This window comes from Pelodiscus sinensis, chromosome 1, assembly GCF_052426305.1.
Source record: "Pelodiscus sinensis isolate ZL-2025 chromosome 1, ASM5242630v1, whole genome shotgun sequence".
NCBI lineage: Eukaryota > Metazoa > Chordata > Testudines > Trionychidae > Pelodiscus > Pelodiscus sinensis.
The window spans coordinates 320,906,242-320,928,646 of record NC_143052.1 but is presented as its reverse complement, the minus strand read 5'-3'; the positions used below and the strand labels follow the sequence as shown (position 1 = coordinate 320,928,646).

General features: G+C 42.9%; 1 protein-coding gene across 6 annotated transcripts in view; it reads right to left on the bottom strand.

The window, feature by feature from the left end:
• Positions 1-21,851, bottom strand: part of ELMOD1 (ELMO domain containing 1) — a 64,398-nt gene extending 42,547 nt beyond the window's left edge. Inside the window, exons 1-4 of one of the 6 annotated variants that reach the window (XM_089775695.1) lie at positions 21,419-21,851; positions 20,951-20,982; positions 5,079-5,169; positions 1,407-1,543 (exon numbers count right to left, since the gene is read on the bottom strand). Coding sequence is in view for 4 of the 6 variants with exons in the window: in XM_089775693.1 (XP_089631819.1) it covers positions 5,079-5,095 (17 nt within the window). In the remaining 2 variants the exon portion in view is untranslated. Of the gene's footprint in view, positions 1-1,406; positions 1,544-5,078; positions 5,170-20,950; positions 21,143-21,418 lie in introns of those variants that run through there. The other 5 variants (XM_089775693.1, XM_089775696.1, XM_089775692.1 and 2 more) reach the window with 5 other exon arrangements.
• Positions 21,852-22,405: the final 554 nt, after the last annotated feature.

Below are 22,405 nucleotides of genomic sequence, written 5' to 3'. Positions count from 1 at the left end.
AATGACAAATTGTGCCAAAAAACTGTAGTGTAGGCATAGCCTAAATGACATGTCCCTTCCCAGACAAACATGAATCAGATATACTCAGATTAGGATATTCTCCATATTGCTAGCACTAACTTGAACAAGAACACATTAAAAATGTGAGGAGTTTGCTCAAATATGCGCCAGGCAACCAATTTCTTAGTATTAAGAGAGAAAATGAAACAGCAGCCTAGAAAAAAAATCCCACCACTAAACAGATGCATAGACATTTTTAAGATCTCTGCAGCAGTCAGAAACATAAATCAGGCAAAAGGAGAAAATAAAGTGTGTCACACAAAGCCAGCCAATGTCTTATTCCACAATTTTAATTTCTGCTCCTGCAAAAATTGACCCTAAATCTGGACATTTCAGTACTCCAGCAATCACATATGCCTTGCGAGTCACTGTGGTTGTTGCTATCCCTCAGTTAGGTTACTACCTTCAAACAAAAAAACCCAGCACAACCCAGCAACTGACCCCTGACAAAACTGAAAGAGCACAGAAGTGCTCATTTGTATTCCTACCAAGGTAAAACTCTCCACAAATCAAATGGCAATTCTATCTGAGAGCACTTCTGGGTGGGATTCAAATGAAGCAAGACAAAAAATTTGCTTTTTGATCACTGATTTATGCTATAAATTAAAAATCAAACATTATTAGCGTGCATTGTATTCCATGATTGTAATGTACTTCTATTTTGGCAATGTCTGCAGCCCACAGTGGTTGTCTCTTCTTTGCATATAGATAAAAGATCAAAAGCTGCTCAACTAAAATGTTTATTTCCAAAACAGAATTACTCTTATAAACAGCATAGTTCCTTTATAACAACTGTATGATTGTAGTTAATTCATTCCCTTGGGCTTAAACATTACAATTTAACTTTCATTACTGGTAAAAATCTGGTTTCATGGAGAACAAATGTTCTTAGAATTGCATAAAGTGTCAATAACAACTTGCTAGCTGTGACATGTCATTGTGGCATTGCCTTTAGGTTCAATGATGAAAAATGCTTATAGTGGTACAAGCAGTTGGGACTTTTCACCTGTTTCTCCTTTTTCCAAATTATGTTCACCATTATAATTTTGTGTATGGTTTGTACTAAAAATGGGTATCCCACCTATAAAATGGGAGATAATTAAACTGATCTCCTTTGTACAGCATTTTGGGATCTACAAATTAAAAGAGCCAGATAAAAGTTAGATTATTTATTTTATTAACAGCCAAAGTACAGCTATTAAAAATGGATCACAGCACTACAGAACAAACATACTGCATTTGAGACTTACCTTTAATACATTTAATAGTAGCTGTTTTCAATAAAGCAGACTACACTAATTTTAACTAGGAAGCTAATGTAAAAAAAATCTGTTTTTTGTAGATACCTGTATTGTTACACTACTCGTCCATCTTAACCTTGTGAAAGAGGAAGTCTTCTTTACAACAAGAATGGTATGAGAGTTACTGAAATTTGCTTTCAATTATTTTTTTAAATAAAAATGTATTCTTGCTTGCAGACGTCCTGTAATGAAAGCACACTGCTGATGAAATGAGTGATGTTTTATTTTAAAATAAACTGAAATTCCTAAACACCAAGCAAAACAAAGAGATTGAGAACTTCTAGTGCAGCACTATAGCACGATTACTGAATTAAGTTGGATGACACACAAATGACTGACTCTGGCAAGATATCCAAATACAGTACCTTCCAAATTACTGTGGAAATAATTTCCCTGTCTCCTCCCCTCCTCTCAAGCCTGCTGTGGATCTGGCTGTTTTCTTAGAATAGAAAATGTAGAGCCATTTACACCTGCTTAAAGTGGTCTAAAATGATACTCAAACTTCTCCTCTCAAGTGAGTGTTAATTCATCATTAGATTTCAGAAAAGCAAGTTTAGAAATGTCTTGACTTTTGCATAAGATGAGATTTATTCCTCCACATCATGAGCTCTACAACACCGCATATATGCATGTTATATACAACACACATACTGCATTATGCATAGTTAACAGAGAAATAAAGATTTTTTAAACTAAAAATTCCTAGTTACAAAATCTATTTGCTTTCCTTAAAACTATTTTCACCCTGATTTTGGACCACTAAGTCCATGAAAATATTCATTATAATATGAAAATCCAATATGTTAAATTTGGATGAAGATTTTATGTTAACAATAAAATTACTTAGTAGAAACGCAAGGCTGTCTCTTAACTAAGGCAGTGTAATGGAAGATACACACATGCATGCACATACGCATGAGTACACTGGTGATCAAATCTGGATGGAGATATATACGGTGGCATGGCAACATGGGCCACTCAGGTTACAATATGCCATCTCTATTTTTTCTGCCCTCCTGTTCCCAATATTTAACCATGCATACTATAAATAGCACTACTATTGTATACTATAATACTATGAAGTTTATTTTTTGCCCTTATTTTCAGTCTTTTTAACATTTTTGTAATAAACACTAATAAATTCCTAGGAAATATTAAACAACAACATCAAAAGCCTCTAAAACGAAGCTAACCTCGCACATAAGTTAGCTGTGCTGTTTAATCAGGAAAAACACAAATCTAACATGACATACAATATGAAAATTGCCATGTAAATAGCAGTAAACTTGTAAATTGTAACTGTCTTAATTTTCATTGTTTGAGGCCCAAACCTTAATGATTCATTCAAACTAGTTCATACATTTGCATATGCACACACATACTCGGCCCTCCACAAATGTGTCTTGTGATTGCATAAATGCGTGTGCGCGCGCGCGCACACACACACATACACACACAGTAAGAGGGGGAGTTAACTACTCAGAGGTGTCTCCTTTTCACTCTCCGTTGCTGCCTCCAATACCACCTCCCTATTTATTCAGGAATGCTAAACTGGTCGTGTGTGTGTGTGTGTGTGTGTGCGTGCGTGCGTGCGTGCGTGCGTCACACACACCCCACCTGGCACAGCAGCTCTGAAGTGCCTCCTGCAAACACTTTACAGCTGGTCAGATGTGTTAGAATTCATCAAATCTGCCAGTGTTCAAAGGGAAGTACCAGTATCAAGCTTCCCGTTCTTTTAAAAACATAATAAGAATTACCATACTGGGGCAGACCAAAAATCCATTTAGCCCAGTATCCTGTCTTCCAACTGTGGTCAGTGCCAGGTGCCCCCGAGGGAAAGAACAGAACACGGAATCACCAAGTCATCCATCCCTTGATCTCCACTCCTGCTTCTGGCAAACAGAGGTGAGGAACACTATTCCCTCCCATCCTGGCTAATAACCATGTCATGTAAGGCTTGTCTACCAGAGACATCCAATGAAGTTAAGACAAATTAACTAAAGATGTGAAGTTAATGTGCATTAATTCCCCAAGTGTCTTGTACTCAAGTAGCACCTAGAGGCCCTGGTATGCATATGTACAGCATCTAGACAACCAGAGACAGCCCCTATCCTGAGGGCCTTGAATTTAAATAGACAAGACAGACAAAGGTGCAAGAAAGTGACTATTGTACTTCTCATTATGTGACCTGTCCACAGTCACACATGAAAACTCTGTGACAGAGCCAGAATAGACAAGAGTTCCAGGCCAATGTGTTAACCACGAAACCACAAGACCACACTATCATTGTCTAGCTATATAGTCTCCCATCCACATCATTTGAGGGAGGGTGCTTGGGTGAAAGGGTGAGACTGCCCCTGCACTCACCAGCAGCGGGAATCAGAGCAATGCAGCTGGGAGCCAGGGAAGTAGAGCAGGTTGTGGCTGGGTCACTCCACTTCTCATCACCACCAGTGAGCGCAGGAGGGAGGGGGAAGAACCCTGCTGCCAGCACAAGTGCCCCACTAGTCCCCAGGCAATGTTGCTCGGGGAGAGGGATTGGGGGAAGAGGTGGAGTGGGAGCAGGGCAGAAAGAGGAAGGGCTGTCTAGACTTGTGATGACACGAGGGAGTCACATGGTTGGTATCCCCCTTGTGTCCCTCCCCAGCAGTCAGATGTGGTCTTTCCAGAGCCTATTCTGGTTCTTAGTGTCTCTTTCCAAGTTGTCTTTATATGGGATGGAACTCTACTCAAACCCTATGGGCTTCCCACTTTACATTTTGGTTCAGAACGTACTCCCTCAGCAGAAGCAACTTCAAAATACTTCTGTCATCCTCAGTTTCTATTTAGTCTCCTTACTCTAGGCAGAGCAGTGGTTCTCAGTTTGTGGCCCACAGGACACTTGTGGTCCAATCAATACACAGCTACAGCCCATGTGAAATCCTCAGAGCGTGTGCACGTCTGTATATTAGTGTAGATGCAGCAAACATAGCACAGAGAGCTGCATATATAGCCCACAGTGACAGATTGAGAACTATTCTAGAGCAGTGGTTCTCAAACTGGGGTCTGCGGATGAGAGCAGCAGGAGGCCATGCCTGGGACTCGGTGCCGTGCCTGGGAGCAGAGCAAGGTGCAAAGGCAAGTAAGTGCCCTTCTCATCCCCTCATGTCCAGACCCTGCACTTCCCCCGCAAACTCACCCCTACTGAGACCTATTGCACATGTGACAGAATTATTAACTTGAAGTCCGTCTGACAGAGCTCCTACACTATAAAATTTAGCACTACACCTCTACAGACAGAAGTAACGAAGGAAACCCATTTCAACAAAAGAGTGATGGCAGCCAGGTTGGCTTAGATACCAGATCATTATGGATGATCAACTTCATGTAACAGTACTGAAATCTGCAGTACAAAAGGGACAGCCAATTCTTTAGCTGTCCATTTGTGAATGTCTTTAACTTTCTTCTGAAGCTGACTGGTAACATGCTACTGGATTAGATACATCACCGACATGATTCAATACACCAGCTCCTATATTCTGTACAGCTAAAAATGAACTTAACAGTATCTAACAGTTTGATAGTTTTAATTAAACGGCAGCAGCAAAGTGGCTGAAAAGCAAGCAAAAAGCAGCTATGTTCCACTAGTAACACAGAAAATATTGGATAAAATATAGCAAAATTGTTGTACAATGTTATCGTCAGTTATAATTACAAATAGTTTTGGAGAAGGGTTACCTCAGGAAGTGCTTCATTGTGGTGGCTTTGATGTTCCAGACACACAATCCTATTCAACTGATCACAGATGAAATTGTTCTTGAAGAAATAACTGATGTTGTAGAAAAAAAAAAGCAAACAGAATTTACTTACAGAAATATATCTCAGCATTTTCACTTGCTCAATATTTTCCTTCTCCACACCTCCCACAATTATTTTAAAAATTCCAATTCTAACAAAAATAATAAGTTTATGTTCAAGTCTTCAGCCTGAAAGCTTACATATAATACTTGGCTCTATGCCTTTCTTTTCAGATTATAGATTTTTTTAGATAAAGCCCAGGATTAAAATCAAGAAAGCCTAGATTCCCAGCAAAAACTCTTTCAAACTTCCTTGAAACTCAGGAAGTTGAAACATCCTCCCCATTTGTAATTGCAAAAAATATATATCTAATCTCACACAGGCATTGTAAACCTGAATTCTTAAGCACCTGTAGCAGTATTTAGAGATTTGTGGTTGAAAAGCACTAAATAAGTGTAAAACATTATTATTGGATCCTGATTTGAGACATACATGAGACCTAGGACAGCTAACTACTCTTCCAGGCAACAAGAACCTTGAGGATGATATGTTTGCTGTCTTGCAATTTATTTCCTCATTTTTTTTCCTCACCATCGTCACTAAACTCTTCTCAGACCTGCGAGCCTAGTTAAAGTTCCTTTGCAATTACTAGCTCTCTAAAAGCCGTGGGCAGGTGAAAAGTCTGCTGCCTTTACTAGAGGGGGGACAGGGGAGGCTGCTGCAAAATAGTCTCTGTCTATGGCAGTCCGGGCTCAAATGGACAGAGGCTGATCCGCAGCAGCAGCTCCCGTCCGTGGCAGGGGTTGAAGCTTCCTGCGGACAGGGTCTGCTGCTGTGAAGCAGCTTCTGTCTGCAGGGAGCTTGGACCCCACACAGACAGGGGCTACCACCACCCTGTGTTGTTACCTCAGTGCAGAGCAGCAGGCAGCTGGTCTGTGCAGGGAGCTGTTCTTTAAACTGGCTCCCTTGGCAGAATGACTCTTGCCTGCCATCTCACGCTCTGATAGAAGCAGCAGCGCAGGGTGGCAGGAGGGTCCCCACGAGTGGGGCCAGGAGCACACTGACTGCTGGCCCCGCCCCCGTGAACTAATGAATAGTCTTATAACTACTAATATTTCATGTGGTTACACGACTATTCAATTACACAATATATAACATCCCTAAATGATACTACTAATCTAAAGCAAAGCGCTCTCCCCCCACACACATTCTTTCTTCCACCTAGGGATCATTTTCCTTTCCTTATTTTGACCTCTCTGAATATTACATTATACTGTCACCTGCTGACAAGAAAAGAACAAGTGCTCCATTTATAAAACCACAGCTATCTGGTTGGATCACATTATGCTGTTTGCTAAAAATATACAATTCCCTGAACTGTGAAAACTTCATTCATTTAGATTGTTTTTGACTGGCTGAATCATGCTACTGTCCCCTGAATACAGCTGTAATTGCTATGCACTGCTGTGACACCTGCTTGAAAGGATGGACAGAGGCTAAAAACAAACTCTGGTTCATTAAAGGACACAGCAGGAAGGTTTCTAATTCTCCCTGGAGAAACTTTTGCTGTTCCTTAGACAATATCAAATGCAGGGGAAAAGGGAGGAGAAGGGCAAAAACTGAAGAAACAGTTTACTGTTTACACACACTAAATTTCTGTCCAAAAATATAATTTGTGCAGTACTCTCACTACTGGGTCTTAGCTTCTTAGCATAATACAAATGAAACACCCTTTAGTCTTAAGCTATTATGACCCTTAATGACAATAGATGCAGGACCAGGACATAGTCCAGATACTCCACACCACCTCTTGCTAAGCAAAGGCATTGCCTCTGAGCATCCCCAATCAGTTAGTGAAGGAGCTTCCTGTTGGAGACTGTGCTTATGTTACCTCAGCTCCAGATGGGAGACCAACTTCACGTACAGTTCTGTACCCTAAAATTGAGTGTTGCATTGCTGGGAATCATTAGTACTCCAGATTTGTGAAACCTGTCTACAAGTGCCAAGGTCAGATCCTGTTGAAAAACCTGAGCTGACTGGAAGTTTTTGAAGGTTTGTAACTAAAAATTGGTCTGTTAAAAAACACATACACACCACAACCCACAGAGGTTTCTAAAAGGTCAATATTGCTTTGGGGCTTCCCATCACCCCTTCTATTTTTCATGCCTAAGTTAATGTTTTAAAGGCAAATACCTCAATAACACGTGTGTATCAAAACAGTTTTGGCAAATTAAAATGTTGATAACTAGGGCCTTACCAAATTCACGGTGCATTTTGCTCAATGGTCATAGGATTTTAAAAAACAGTAAATTTCACTATGTCAGCTATTTATATCTGAAATGTAAGTGTTGTAGGGATGCTGATCCAAAAAGGAGCAGGGGACACAAGGTTATTGTAGGAGGGGCTGCAGTACTGCTACCTTTACTTCTGTGCTGCTGCTGCTGCTGCTGGCAGCTCGGCCTTCAGAGTTGGATTGCTGGAGAGCAATGGCTAGGAGCCCAGCTCTGAAGGCAGAGCTGCTGCCAACAGCAGCACAAAAGTAAAGGTGCCATGGCATGATATTTCCACCCTTACTTTTGCACCACTACTGACAAGATGTTGCCTTTAAAACTGGGTGGCCAGACAACAGTTGCTGCTCTCTAGTGGTTGAACTCTGAATGCTGTGCACAATAATGACAGTACTATGACTCTCCTACAATAATCTTCTGACTCCCCCACAATTTGAGAAGCGCTGATCTCTGTCCCCCTATAACATCTGCATAGTATAGGATAAAAGCACACAAAAGACCAGATTTCAAAGACAGGCCATGGGCAGCAGGTATAAGAGGGAGGGGAAGGCACTGCCTCCCCAAATTGACAAGTATAGCCCCACCCACACTCCATCCCCTGCTTTAGCATGGCTCCCTTCCCCTGGGCTTCTGCTGTGCAGAGGGTAGGGACACTGGAAACATCTGTTCTCTCTGTGCTCCAAGGCTGGGGAGGCTGGGGTCGTGCAACGCTCACCCTCCCTGTGCTCTGGGGAGGCTCATGTGGGAGGTTGGAGATTTGCCTCTGAAGTGGGGGGGGCTTGGTCTTCAGATGGAAGAGCAGAGGCTGGGAAGTTGCCTCCCCCAGCCCTAAAGTCACCACTGCCGGTCAGGGAAGCCAGATTTCATATTCCATGTGTTTTTCAGGACTATGAATATGGTAGGGCCTTATTGATAATACTTTTAGATAAAATGTGTCTAAAATGCATAAATCAGTCTACTTCAAACCATATGAAACAAACAGCATTGAAATTACTCACAGAACATCTTTTTCCCCTTTTAAAACCTGTTTTTTTTGTTTGTTTTTATAAATGGTTAGGACTGAAATTCTACCCCTTTTAATGTCAATGGCAAACTCTCACTGACTTCACTAAATTCCAGGATTTCACCCTAGGAGCTTTTAAAAGATAGTATCTAAATCCATCTGAACACAAAATATGGGAAATCTATAGTGTGAATGAGATGGCAGCAGAGGCTATAATCTTAAGGATGCAAGTTTCTCTCTCTGCTTGGCTACAGGTAGCCAAACTTCACCAGAATGGCCGAAGGGAGCAGAGCAGATGGAGGCCTTTTAGCAGAGTGGGAGAGACAAAAATAACAGTGGTTTCTCGGTCCTGAGTCTCATGTAGGTGTAGAAACTTATTCTGATTGGCAGGCAGTATCCATACTCAGCATGGGATGGCCAGTCAGGGACCCAGATTCTTGTCCTCAAGCAAGTTAATGCCCCCAAAACCACCATTTTAAGATCGAAAAGATTGCCGCCACCGCCACCACACCCATGCTGGGAAACTAGGCCTGGGGTTGACAGTTCTGTAAAATGGCATCTTTGGAGAAGCAGAATTACAGAGTAGTTTTCCTCTTATCTAGATTATCCCCTGAAGTGTGGGATTTTTTTTTAAATGGAGCCAGCAGTCTTTCAAGAAAGCCTTTTACTGAGTAACATTCTCTACTTTTTTAAATGTTAGTAGCATTCACTTCCAGAAAGTGGTTTCTTACACTGCAGGAAGACATACCTGGTCTTGACTGAATACATACTAACTATTCATTAAATTATAGCAAATTAGAACAACTAGAACAATCCCATTTGATATCTTTTCATCCAGAATCTTTATAATGGATTTTCACAAAAACGTAACAACTCCAAAGTATATCTTTTGCTACCAGAAAAAGTAACATGTCCATTTTTAAAAAACCCACATACCATAATTTTAACAGAACTTATGAACAATAGGATTCCATCAGCTTGAAACTTTTCAGATAAATGTAACTCTCTGTTTGGGAAAGTGCCCTGTAATAGTGAAAGAGACTCAGCTTGTGGTCTCCCATTTTTTAATCAAAGAGATACCAGAAGAAAATAGATGTTTTCTCTTTAAGTTGGTTTCCTGCAAGTCAAGAATGTTTACATTGGCACGGACAACAAAACAAAAAACTAAACACCTACCAGTGGTATGGTCCAAGTGCTAACAGATTTATTGGAAGATGTATAGAACAGGTGGGGAACCTAACGCCCAGGAGCAGGATGTGGCCCCCAGCTTGCCTGGATCTAGCCCCTGAAGTTCACAGCCTCCTCTGCGCTGGTGCTCTCTCCCTCCCCCCGCCCCCCCCCCACACACACACACCCACACCCACCCCCTCCCCCCCCCCAGGGCTGGAGCACACAGTCTATGTGGTTGGGCTCCCCTAGGCTCTGGTGTGCAAGGGGAATGTGGGAAGTATCTTTCTCCTTCTCAATTGGGGACCACATATGTGAGCTGTGTGACCTCCAACTGATTTTTCTGTGGATCAGTGGCCTCCAACCCAAAAAAGGTTCCCCACCCCAATCTAGAGAGGAGAATGCTTAAATAAAAGAAATCAGGGGTTTCAGCACAATGTGGATTATCAGCAATGAAACGCTTTAAAGAAAAATATATTGTTTATAGCAAATATTGACTTTTAGCTTTTAAATTATTCTTATGGTTGATTACATGCCATGCTAGCTGGAAACCAAAAAACATTCTGAAAGGTTAAGATTTGCTAGAGGCAGGGAGAAATCAAAGATAAACTGCTAGATTTCACAACTTAACTCTAATGTTGTCATTTTGTATAAGGGAGAAAAAGGCTCCCCTAGGCACAACAGAAGCAAAAAATCACCCTGTTCAAAAAAAATTAAATTTATCATAGAAAAAGAGAAAAACCAAGGCAGTTCAGTTTGTTTCACAGAGGCATAAGCATGCATTTGGCTAGCAAATTTATCTGATCCACTAATTCTTATATAAATTTCAAAGACTTCTGTTTGAGTCATAAGAAAGCATTTGTACTGATTATGCAGTGTACTGATAACATGCGAGTGACCCATGAAGACAACATACAAGTGGCTCCACATTAATAGAAAATTGTAATTGTTGTTTATCTACATTCCTTTAAAATGAGACCATCAGCACAAACCATGTGGTTTGCCGTTGAAGCTACTTCACTAAACAAAATACGGGAGTTGTATAAGGTTTTATTGGTTTTGGTTTTTAGAATCAACCATTTCTGAAATTTCAGAATCTAAACTTTGTTTAAAAAGTATTACATCTAGTCCTCATGGTTGCTAACTGTCACATCATAAACTGAGTCTAACCAAAGTAGTGATGTCTGATTTGGGCATAGTCTACACCAGTGTTTCTTAGACTTTTTAAGACTGAGGAACATCAAACAAGGATTTTTTTTGTTGAGAAAAAAGAGTCTCCTGCCTCTTTAAGGGTGGCCATTTTGAACTCTGTTCTCCGTGGCATACCTCCGACTGCCTCACAGCACACTGGTGTGCCACAGAACACAGTTTAAGAAACACTGGTCTACACTATCAAATTAATGACATTATTCAGGCATGTGAAAAAATCCATAACCCTAAATAGGTCAGTTTAACTATGCTATATCTGCTACTGCCTCACAGGGAATTGGATTACCTATGTCAATGAAAGAACTCTTCCCATTGGTATAGATACTGTCTTCACTGAAATACTGCAGACACGGAACTGTGGTACTGTAGCCTTTTAAGTGTAGGCAAGCCCTCTACCTCAGCCAGTCTGGAATACCTGTAAAAGGTATGAATGTCCCTCAGAAGCCGCAATGCAGGGTGACAGACAGCTGGTCTGTGCAGGTAGCTGGTTTTTAAACTGGCTCCCCTCGTGGACCAGCTCATGCCTGGGGATTATCTAATAATAATTTCATGTGGTTACACGACTATTCAGTTACACAATATCTAACATCCCTAATCTCTGGAAGCAACATCTGGCAGATACACCTGGTAGTTACATGGAAAAATCAAAGCTTAGATTTAGATTCATTCAATCTTCTACTTAGTAACTCTGTAGAAGACTGTTCAAAAACTGCCTCCCCTTTGACAAATCACATATAGATCAGCTGACACAGATTATACCAGATTGAAACAAGCTCTCCTAGTCCATGGCAGAAGAACAGGTGACACATGGTTTTGGCCGCAACAGTTTCTAGTAACACTGGTTAGCTGAGTAATAATGACCACATTTTACATTGTGAGATCAAACTCTTTTATATAGGCATTTTTGTCCTTTGCTATGAAAATTGATTTTTCAGAAGACAGCGAAGACTTCAGAATCCAACACTTTCAACATTGCCCTTTCAAAATTACTTAGTACGTGAAAGAAGTTAAGACATTTTAAAATTATTTGGTTGCAATTACAAAAGGCACAAAAGTGCACTCAGCAGTTTGTTGTTACCATGGCTTGTTCTCTATAATATGTATTTTAAAAGTTAACAATATCATCCAATATGCAATATTCCTGTTATTTATACTCAAAGGGAATGATAAATGATATTTTCTGTACAGTGTCTGAGATCAGATTTGGTAAATATACTCAACGAGTTTTGCCTCTTTTATTCTAACTTTACTATGTCTTCTATTAAAGAGTGTCCTAGCAAAAACGTAGCACAGCGGTCCCACAGTCCCAGAGTACCATCATGAGCACCAAACAGCCACTCGGACAACTGTTTCCAACTGCAAAATGCTGCTGCCTCGTTTTATGTATTGTCTGAGAGCTCTAACAATTCCTAGTACACAACAGTTTATAGGGCTGATAAATACTGGCAACCCTCTGATAACAATGGGTTAAAGGGCCACGTGCATCTCTGGTGTAAGTTAAATGAAGTCAGTGGAATTACACAAAAGACAAATTTTTACTAGCATCTTTTGTGAGGCTTGCTTGGAGCAAACAGGATTAAATTAGCCATTCGATTACCACAATACTGAATGAGTTGCCAGTCAATAATCACTTTAATTGCCTTCACAATTGATTTTGGGTAACAACTGACATGAACATCTAAGTCTTGCCAAAGTGATGCAACTTGACAACGCGGAACAGCTTTTTGAGGAGGAAGGAATATAATACAGCAGAACTACCTAAAATTCAGGGAAATTCATAATGATCTAGCAATAATCCTTCATATGGTGAAAACCTCTCCTATCGTTACATCCAGACTGTTTTTGTAATCAAGTGACAACTTAACCCTCATGCTACAAGAGGCACACAAACTGAAATGGGACAAGACAGAGAAAACAATCTTTGTGTTAATGTTTCATGGAGCCAATCGATTGCACCAGGACTATACCTTACTCCAGTACACAAAAGTTCTCCAGCAGGATGGCATAGCAGAGTGTTATGTTTGTGAAGCACTGAGATCCTCTGATGGAAAGTGTTGTGTAAGTGCTAACTATGTATTACATTGCCTCTGTAGACAGCAGAGCCCCAGACAGAATTTCTCCTGATAAATCTACAGCTGAGCTAAGAAATGAGAAACTGTGCTCTAGGAAATTCTTTGGCCTATTGATCTGGCCCCTGCTTGATGCTCAATGAACTGTTCTGCATGCTAAAGAAACCAGAACAATTCTGTGAATACGCAACCTTTCTGAGAGCAGTGTGTGCACAATGCTCTGCAACACACATTTTAGGATTACACTGTAGATCAAGGTCTATGTATTTTAATAGGGTTTGGAAGAATGCTACATGCTTATGGTGAGTAGAAAGCTTTTCCAAGCAAATGCCTTCAACTTCTGTGGACTATAAGCTTTAATTTTATTTTAAAAGTTTGTATATTGTAAAGCAAACATGCCAAATGTGAACCAGGTACAAACTGATTCAGGGCCATCTTCCCAAGGCTGCAAACATGCTCAGTGTTTCTGCTTGTCCTGATCATTTCCCCAGCCTGCAGCAGTAACTATAGTCTTGTCAGTTTTCACTGTCACTATTCACAACCCTCTAACCATGAACTGACAAGAATTAGGTCAATTTCACCCTTCTGCTGCTTAAAAGGGCTGTAAGCAGTACCAGAGGCAGGAACTGGAGCTAGTCAGGGAAAAAGAAAACCTCAACAAGGAAACTATGGGGTTGAGTAGGGTAGTGGGAACATTTACAGAGTAAATTTACAGAAACAACCCACTCTCACAGTAGCCAGACAACTTAGGTTTTTGGGGGCAGGAGGCATGCAAGGGGTAAGGACAGAGAATGCTTTGTCTTCTTTGCAGAAGAAAGAAGGTTCTGGAGACCAGAAAAGAAATTACAATTTATCTGCCAACTAATAGTCAGAGACTGACATGAAATACAAAACAGGGTCCAGAAATAGCATTCTGTTAAGAATCACATACCATGCCCTCCCCGCATCCCCACGCCGGAGAGGTGTATGGAAAGGAAGAGCTATTTCTCACCAGGGTGTTATTCCTGGGCAGTGACTATTCCCACTCCCTTTTTGAACTGTTAAGTGTCCCGTAACGTTTCCAAGCTATATTTAAGAGCTGGGGAGGGTGTGTGTGTGTGTTGATAAACAGATCTTTTAGTGTAATAGAGTCAGGAAGGAGGAAAATAATACAATATGGCAGAAGGGAAGAGAAAGCTATAAGTCAATCAAGGGAGAAAAAAATACAAGATATACAACATGATCTACTGAAGGAAAGAAGTGGAGTGAAGTCAGGAAAAGAAAGCAGCTATACTTAAAGCAAGAAATAATCAACAGCAATTTTTTTTTAAGTTAGAGAAAGTTGATTGACAACATTGTCATATTACTCAAAATCAAATTTTACAAAAAACACAACTGTCCTTTGCGGTGTAACAGATAGGTGAAGATATTTTCAGCCTAGTGTTGTTGGTAGTGGGCACATTTTCAAGCTCCATCTATTTATCACTTTACATAGTTGTATTTTCAACATTAGTTTCATTGTCTTTTTTACTGAAAAGGAAAAAGTGAACAGTCACAAAAGCCCATGTCTTCAGAAAATTTATGACAGGAAATATGATAGGTATTCAGTAAGGTTATACAGTCCATGCCACCTTAAGTAACTTTCGTGCTGAAACTGTTAGCAATAACTTTGGCAGGAGAATCATCTTACCATTGCACTGTAGTAAGAGACAGCTGTGATCTTGCATCTTTGTGATACAATGGAATGAGTCCTCTTGGACTGCATATGCAAATCAAATAATCCTGTCACTAGAACATAATAATTCCGACACAGACGCTCCAGACATCACAAGAACAGGAAGGTAGAATTTATCATGAGCACCAACATCGCTTATGGAAGAGGCGCTAACACTCCATAAACATCTACAGGGGAAGTGATCTGGACCAGATGGGCCTATGAACTTTTACAATAGCTTGTGATAATGATATGACATGTGCTATGTTCCATCAGTTGCTCTGGTGATGAGGAAACTCTGCAAGGTAAAATTACAGTATTCCCTCCCTTTCACTTGGATTTCCCCCACAAAAAAGATGAGATCTCATAGTTTGTAAATTTCTATTTCATTCTGTGTACCGTAGATCTTTTTCCTTCTCTTCATCATAAGCAGCAGCTTAGGGTGCCATGCAATCTGTACGTAACAACGAATATTTTGGTGTCACATTTCCCCTTCTGCACAATACAAACAGAGCTGGAATAAGGTTTCTCGTTTTATCTTTATTCAGTGTCAAGTGTAGTACAAACACAGGGTACATCTACACTGCAACACTATTTTGAAATAACTAGCACTACTCAACTTAGTCCGCGTCTACACAGCAGGCAGTTATTTCGAAATAGTGTCAAAATACTGACAAGCTGGAGGGCTTCTAACTCTGACTGCTATAACCCTCATTGTATGAGGAGTAAGGGAAGTCAGAGGAAGAGTACCCTATTTCGAAATAAGTGCTATGTAGACACTCCCTATTTCAAAATAAGATACACAATTGACAACTCAAAATAAGCTATGCAAATTGAGCTAAGCCCTGCAGTGTAGACACACCCACAGAGTGATAGTTCTTGCCCCCAAGAACCCAGAATCTACACAGATTAACTAGCAGAAGAAGAAACATGGGCATCTCACATAGGCCCTTTGAGTTTTGACCACAGTGCTTTTGCGGAATAGCTTCCATACACGGTAGGGAGGTGGGAGGCTTGTTGTGAAGTCACTATTTCCTATTCAGTTCATGCCCAAGATTAAAGGACATGGAGGCAAGCACAACTTCATATCCTCTGCCAGGAGGTAAGGGAAAGCTCCCTTCTTCTTCCCTGGCTCTGGCAAGCTGTGCTTCCCCTCTTCTTTTTGGCTGGTGCGGTGACAGTTCTCCCCGCTCTCTCCCCCACACCAGCTCAACTCCATCTTTTCATTGTTGCCTATTCCAGTAACTATCAAATCCCAATTAACTAACAATGGGGGTGGAGGTAGTAGAAATCAGCCTGAAGAAATAATTCTGTCATGTTGCAAAGACCCAGAACCTGTTCCATCCCACATGTGCAAGTCACCGGTGTTATGGGTGGCTGCAGGAAACAGGGTGACTGAACAGTGTCAGTTATCAGCAGGGCTGTAGTTTTATCAAAGCAAGTTTTGGGGGAAGCAGCTCTGTTTAATGTAATGATCATGTCAGAGACATGGAAACTGAGGAGAACTTCCAAGAATAACAAATACTGCTTTGTATCCAAAACATTTCCATTCTTAGGATGTGCCAGTCCTCCTTGTTGGTACTGTGATCATAGAGCAGTGGTACCCAAACTTTTGAGCCAGTGGCCCGCCTTGCTCAACGCAGACCTTTTCACTGACCACCAGTCAGCCACCATGAAGACAAAATGGGTGAAGGAGGGGTGAGGATGTGGGGTCTGGCCAGGAAGTTGAGTACAGGAGTGGGCTAGGGGTGGGGAATGGGATCTGTCTGGGAGGTTGGGTGCAGGAGCAGGATGGGGATGGGGTCTGGCCAGGAGGTTGGGTGCAGGTGCGGGCTAGGGGTGGGGTCTGGAAGGAAAGGAAGGTGCAGCAATGGAGTGGGAGTGGGGGGTCTTAGCAGGAGAGGGGGTGCATAAGGGGAATGGGTGTGCGAGGTCTGGCCATGGGGGGGATGTGTTTACCTGGCTTCCTGCACTGCTGTTCCCCCAGCTGGTGGGAAGGGGAGTGGCAGCGCTTTCTTCCTCTGCAAGCCAGATCCGCCCACAAGGCTTGCCCCACCCCACAGTGGGAAGCCAGTGCTGGCACTCCAAACTCATGGGTGGGGCTGGAGCACCAGCACAGGCTCCTCGCTGCCGGCGAGGGCGAGCTGTGAGCCCGTGGCCCACCTGCAAGATGGTCATGGAACACTAGTGGTCTGCAGACCACACTTTGACAACCACTGTCATAAAGTGATAGTGGACACAGAAGTTGCCACACTACAGATGGACAGACACTCATGACCTGAAACACTCTGGAGGAAGAAGGTAAGAAGCACAGATCCCATTATTTTTATTTTTCTATCATATTTGCATGCTACTGTTGATGCAAGTAAATGATACCATGCTCAGTGAAGTCAATGCAAAGAGTACTATTGTCAATGCATTTTAGAAATGACCCATAAAGCAACCTATTCCGGGTTCATGGACCAGCATGGCAGCATTATGATCATGGAATGACCTGAAATCTATGCATTCTTTTCCTTTTCTAGATTGAATGACTTAAAACAGACACATCCTACTGGCTGTAATTAGAGATTTGTTTACACATATAAGAGGTAAAAGCTAACGTGGCTTCATCTGATTTAGTAATATACTTCACAGGCATGCTACATTTTCCCCAATGGACATTTTCCTTCCCTAATCACCTCCATAAAAGTATTAATTGTGAATGAACAATGAACTAACAAAGAGGCAGCATGGTCCAAGGGACTGTGGTCTGGGCTATGACTCAGGAGTTTGAGAGTTCTAATCCTAGCTTTTACATAAGTTTTCTCTGCAGCTTTGGGCAAGTCACTTAATCTCTGCACCTGTCTCACCAGCTATAGCTGATGGATAAAAAAATTACAATTACCTACCTTACAGGGCGGTTGTGAGGCTTACCCAACAACAGTAAAGCACTTGATTTTAGACCCCTGTATGTGTTAGCCCCCTCCAAGACAGTTCCAATCCTCCAAGTATCTCTAACACAGGGCTCGGCAAAATACTGCCCGGGGGCCAGATCCAGCCTGCCAAGCCATGGGTCCAGCCCACGAATCCCCCTGCTGCCACGGTTTCAAACACAGTCCCTGAGGCTCTTTGCAATCTCTGCCTCTAGCCCAAACCTCAGCCTCTATTGGCCAGAAACAACCAGCCAATAAGAACTGACCTCAGCCAATCTCTCTGCTCTATTAGCTGGAAACAGCCAGTCAATTGCAGCTGAGAGATTGACCTGAGAGACTGGGGCAGCGCAAGCCTCTTCCCCCACCCAGAGCGGAGAGCCACGTGAAGGGAGCAGCCTGCATTTTCAAGCACCCTGGGGCTGCAACAGGCAGGGAGCCCAGTCTGTTGGCCAGGAGACACTTAGGTAAATGCCTCCTAGCCAGCGCCTGCCTCTGGCACCCCAACCCCTCCTGTACCCCAACTCCCTCCTCCAGGTCACCATCCAAACCCTCTGCATCTCCTGCCCCAAGTCACAACTCCCTCCCAGACTCTCTACCCCCTCCCACACTCTTCCCTTAGGCCAGAACCCTCTCCTGCACACACATTCCCTCCCAAACCCAAAATCCCAATCCCCTGACCCAGGTCACAACCCTCTCCTCCACCCAAACACCTTCTCAGACCCAACGCTGTCTCCTGCACCCCAGTCCCTTACCCCATGCACCCTTCTGCACCCAACCTCCAACCTAGACCTCGCATCCTCTCTACAGAAAAGTGCAGCCCTTGACCACTTACGAAAATCTTGGAGTGGCCCCCCCACCAAAAATTATTACCCACCCCTGCTCTAACAAGTCAGTTTCCTTTTATTCATATATCAAGTCTGCAAACCCTCTTTTTAACCTCTTGGTTCCTTTTCATCACCTCTCTATCCCCACACTTTCTTCTCAGACACTCAATCACTTATAACTCTGTGTAAACCTCACCAGCATCAGTTATTCCCACACTCCATCTTGTTTTTCCCAAGTCCAAAAATCGACCATCATTTTATTTGCTCTCCATTTTGGAGCTCCTCAAATCACCTAGTTTCCTTCTCAGGACTATAGCAAACCTCTTCCTCCGAATCTTCCATAGGAGTAGGATCTTCTTCCTTCTATAAACTGAAAATGTCCTGCTCTCCCTGGGCTTGTGGTTCTATTATGATCTATACCATCCAACAAAGACTACAGAAGAGCATTAGGCAAACCTTCTCAATAAAGCTTAGCAGACATTCACGAACAGTACAGAGACCAGCTGTCCCAAATGACTCAATAGGCATGTAGAACCAATAGGACTTGCTCTCCAACCAGTCCACATTTTAGAAATTTTTAGCTAGTGCTGTAAGTGGCCCATGGAACAAATAAAAGTCTCCTGGGTCTGTTCAGCCCTGAGTACAAATCAGCTCTGAATAGGTTTAGAATACAAGGTATTTAAAATGTCAGCAGCCCGGAACCTTGCATACCTTACTGTTGCTACTGCTGAGCTACACAGCTGCTAGCAACAAAGGGAATTTTAAGAGTGCAGTACAGCAGGCATAATGCAGCCTGGAAGTGTAGTAGCTGAAGTATGCTTAGAGCTTTCTGGGTGTGTTAGCAGTACTAGTTTCATCAGGTTACAATTCTGTGGCAAGGACAATAGAAAAAGATCTTTTGTCATTCAACAAAATTCTTAGCTACATGAAAGTAACTTTAGCCATTTAGAACCAAGGACAGTACTGTATGTATCTTCTGAAACTTTCTGCAAGACCTGTCCGGTGGGCTGACTCACAAGGGGTTAGCAGGCACTTTCTACATGGCTGACATAACTTGATATACCACATACTCACTAAAACGCAACAAAGCTAGAAAGAATGTTAGAGTTTTGTAGGAAAACTGTAGCATTCATTCATATTCAACAGTTTCCTGAAGTTTTTTTCTATAAATGGCCATTTGTCTTATGTTGTATTTCACATCTGAAAAACATTGCCTATCAATTTCAGGCAGGAAACTGGATAGGCAATAAACCATCTCTTCCAAAAGAAGAAACTGACAACCACACTTAACATTTCCAGCAATAGTTTTCACTGAAGTATTACACCAACTCTAAAAACTAACGCATGAAATTATATGTGGAGATACACAGAAATGTGACTGGTCGCAAAGATATTTTTAAAAGGTAATCACAGAAAGATGTTATTGTCAATTCATTGCAACACTGCTCCTAAAATTTAAGTTATAGTATTTATCACCATGTATTGTAACAGGAGGAAAAGCATGCAATATATCTTCCCAGAAATAACTACAAGTAGCAAGCCCTTCACTTTTAGGGCATCATTACTCAATTAAGAGAGATGAGCAGCACATGCACACTGAACCATTTCAACTATTCATTGCTGGACAAGTGGACAAAATAGTTATTTCACTGTGTAACCAGATGTCAAACAGGAGAGGACAATAAGCCAGTAGCAGAGCACCTGGTAAATACATGCTTTAGAGAAAGGAAATTTAACTTTATTGACTCTATTTTAATTCTACATTTTTTCAATTTTCCACTCTCCAAAACAATATGACAATTTAAAAGCGATCTCTGGGTTTACAACCACAAAAGCATGGAGAATAATAATTTCCCAAGCATTTTCTAAAATGGCTCCTTTGTTTTAAATGCCTTTGTCACCAGATCTGTTCCTTATCTGAATGCTGAACTGTTGGGGACTTGGACAGTAATAGTACATCTCATCAATTATTGAATGCATCATGGCCTCTTTCCTCTAATACTTTTTCTTAAAGGAAAGGAGGGAGGGGGAGGCAAGGGAAAGGGTACAGAACACTAGAGATGTAAACCACAATATATTATTACAATTATGTTGACTGCAAAGCAAACTTTAGAATGGAGACTATAATATCCTGTGGATTTACAGGAGATAAGCACCTCAAGGAGCCTGATTCTGATCTCACACCAGGATAATGCCATTGACTTCCATGGAGTTATTCACAATGGTGCACCTGAGATGAAATCTGTCTTCAGGTTTCTGCTTCCCACCATATTGGAAACTCCACTTGCATTTGGATGAACTTGTCAAGCCATCTGCATGTCACAAACACTGCAGAGCTGCGGAGCAAGGCACCTGGATATCTGCCCAGAATGTGCTATAGTCCTTCTCAATGCTTTAGCATTTTGTTTGCTTAAGCACAAAAAGCAACCGCATTTATCTACCACATAGAAGTGAAACCCAAAAGTCCAAATGTAAAGGGACACTGGAGATTAGTGACAGTTACTCAACTCAATTCTAAAAGAAAGGGAGACTTTTTCACGCCCGTTTGGATTACGAATGTGTGTCGCTGGGCTAGACTGTCAATGTAACGATGTAGACCATTCTGCCAAAGAGACAAATAAAGGCCTTTTGCTCCAGCACTTACCTTAGCTGGCTACTCCCTCTCCAGCCAATGCCCTGGGAAAGGAGATAGGGCCGTGAGTCGCGCCCTGGCACGAAGACAGGCTGTAACTACAGTAGCCAGAGTCCTCGGATAATCAGAAGCGCCAAGAAACTGCTCCACACACTTGGTGTTTACAGCCGCAGCATCCCCTCGCTGCCCCTCCGGCCGCGATGCGGCTGGCCCCGGATCACATTTACCGTCGCTAGGCGACCCGCGCGGAGCTAGCTACCGCGGAGCCCAGCCCCGGCGAGCGAAGGGAGGGCGGGCGGGCGGCGGCTGCTCCAGGATCCATAACGCACCACGCCCGGGAGGCTGCACAACCATCACCGGGGCGACGTGCCCCACGCACCGGGCAGGGTCTGTCCGGCAAGCGCCCTGCTGCCGGGCCGCGCGCAGAGGGGAGGCATTTGCAAGGCGCCCGCTTCCTCCCCCGCATGCTGCCCCCCTCACCTCGCTCCTGCCTGCCCGCGGCGGGTGCTATGGTCCCATCGCGCTGCGGAGCCTCCGCCGCTCGCCAGCCTCCCCCGGGCAGCTGCCGCAATGAGCCGCGGCTGCGCCGGAAACAGGCGGGAATGTGGGTCAGCAGCAGCCGGGGCGCGGGAGGGGCTGCGGCTGCACACGCGCTGGCGGGGCTGCCACCTGCTGGCGAGGGCAGAGGCGGCGGGGCTGAGTTGCGGGGTCGAGGGCCTGCGCCTCTGCTGTTCTTGGGGGCGGCGGGAAAGATGGGGGTCGGGCCTCGTCTGCAGTGCCGGGGGTGGTGCCCGTGATAGCTCCCCCTGGCAAAGGCAAAGATAGACACTGCCATGCCCTGCAGGAGGGTTGTTACCAGGCTGCCTTAGCTCCGACCTAGCTCCCTGCACTCTAGGGGCATGAAGGGCGAGATCACTCTGGCCCTTATCCTGCAAATCAAGCGCCTGCTTAGCACTGACATTAATGGGTCTGTTCACCTGCTTGAAGTCGGTCCTGTGCTCAGGTGCTCTGCTGGATGAAGGCAGGGTGCCCAGCACCATAAAAGATTGGTGCCTCAGCAAGGGTCTGATTTTGTGGCCTGTTTTACACTAGGGATAAACAGCATTTGCAGTTCTGTGCCCACAGTCAGTTCATGGTTTTTTCCCCCTGGCAATGTGTTGCATACACAATTTGTTGTAGGCATTAAACTACAGCAAAGATGAGGAAAGTGCTGTATACAAAAATAACTCAGTAGTGGACTACTGAAACTACTATACATTTAAATAGCCTTAATGGCATTGGTCATACTTACATGCAAACACTAGAAATGTGCTAGTGCACCTAGTACTGTCTATAATCTTTTGGTTCCCTTTTTTCCTGTGCTCCTACTGAGTGGCATTTTGAGGGTTGTTTGTCTGTGTGTAACAGATATCCTCAAGTGCCCTTCTCAGGAAGGTCTCTGCTCTTTAAGGACATAGCACAGGGACT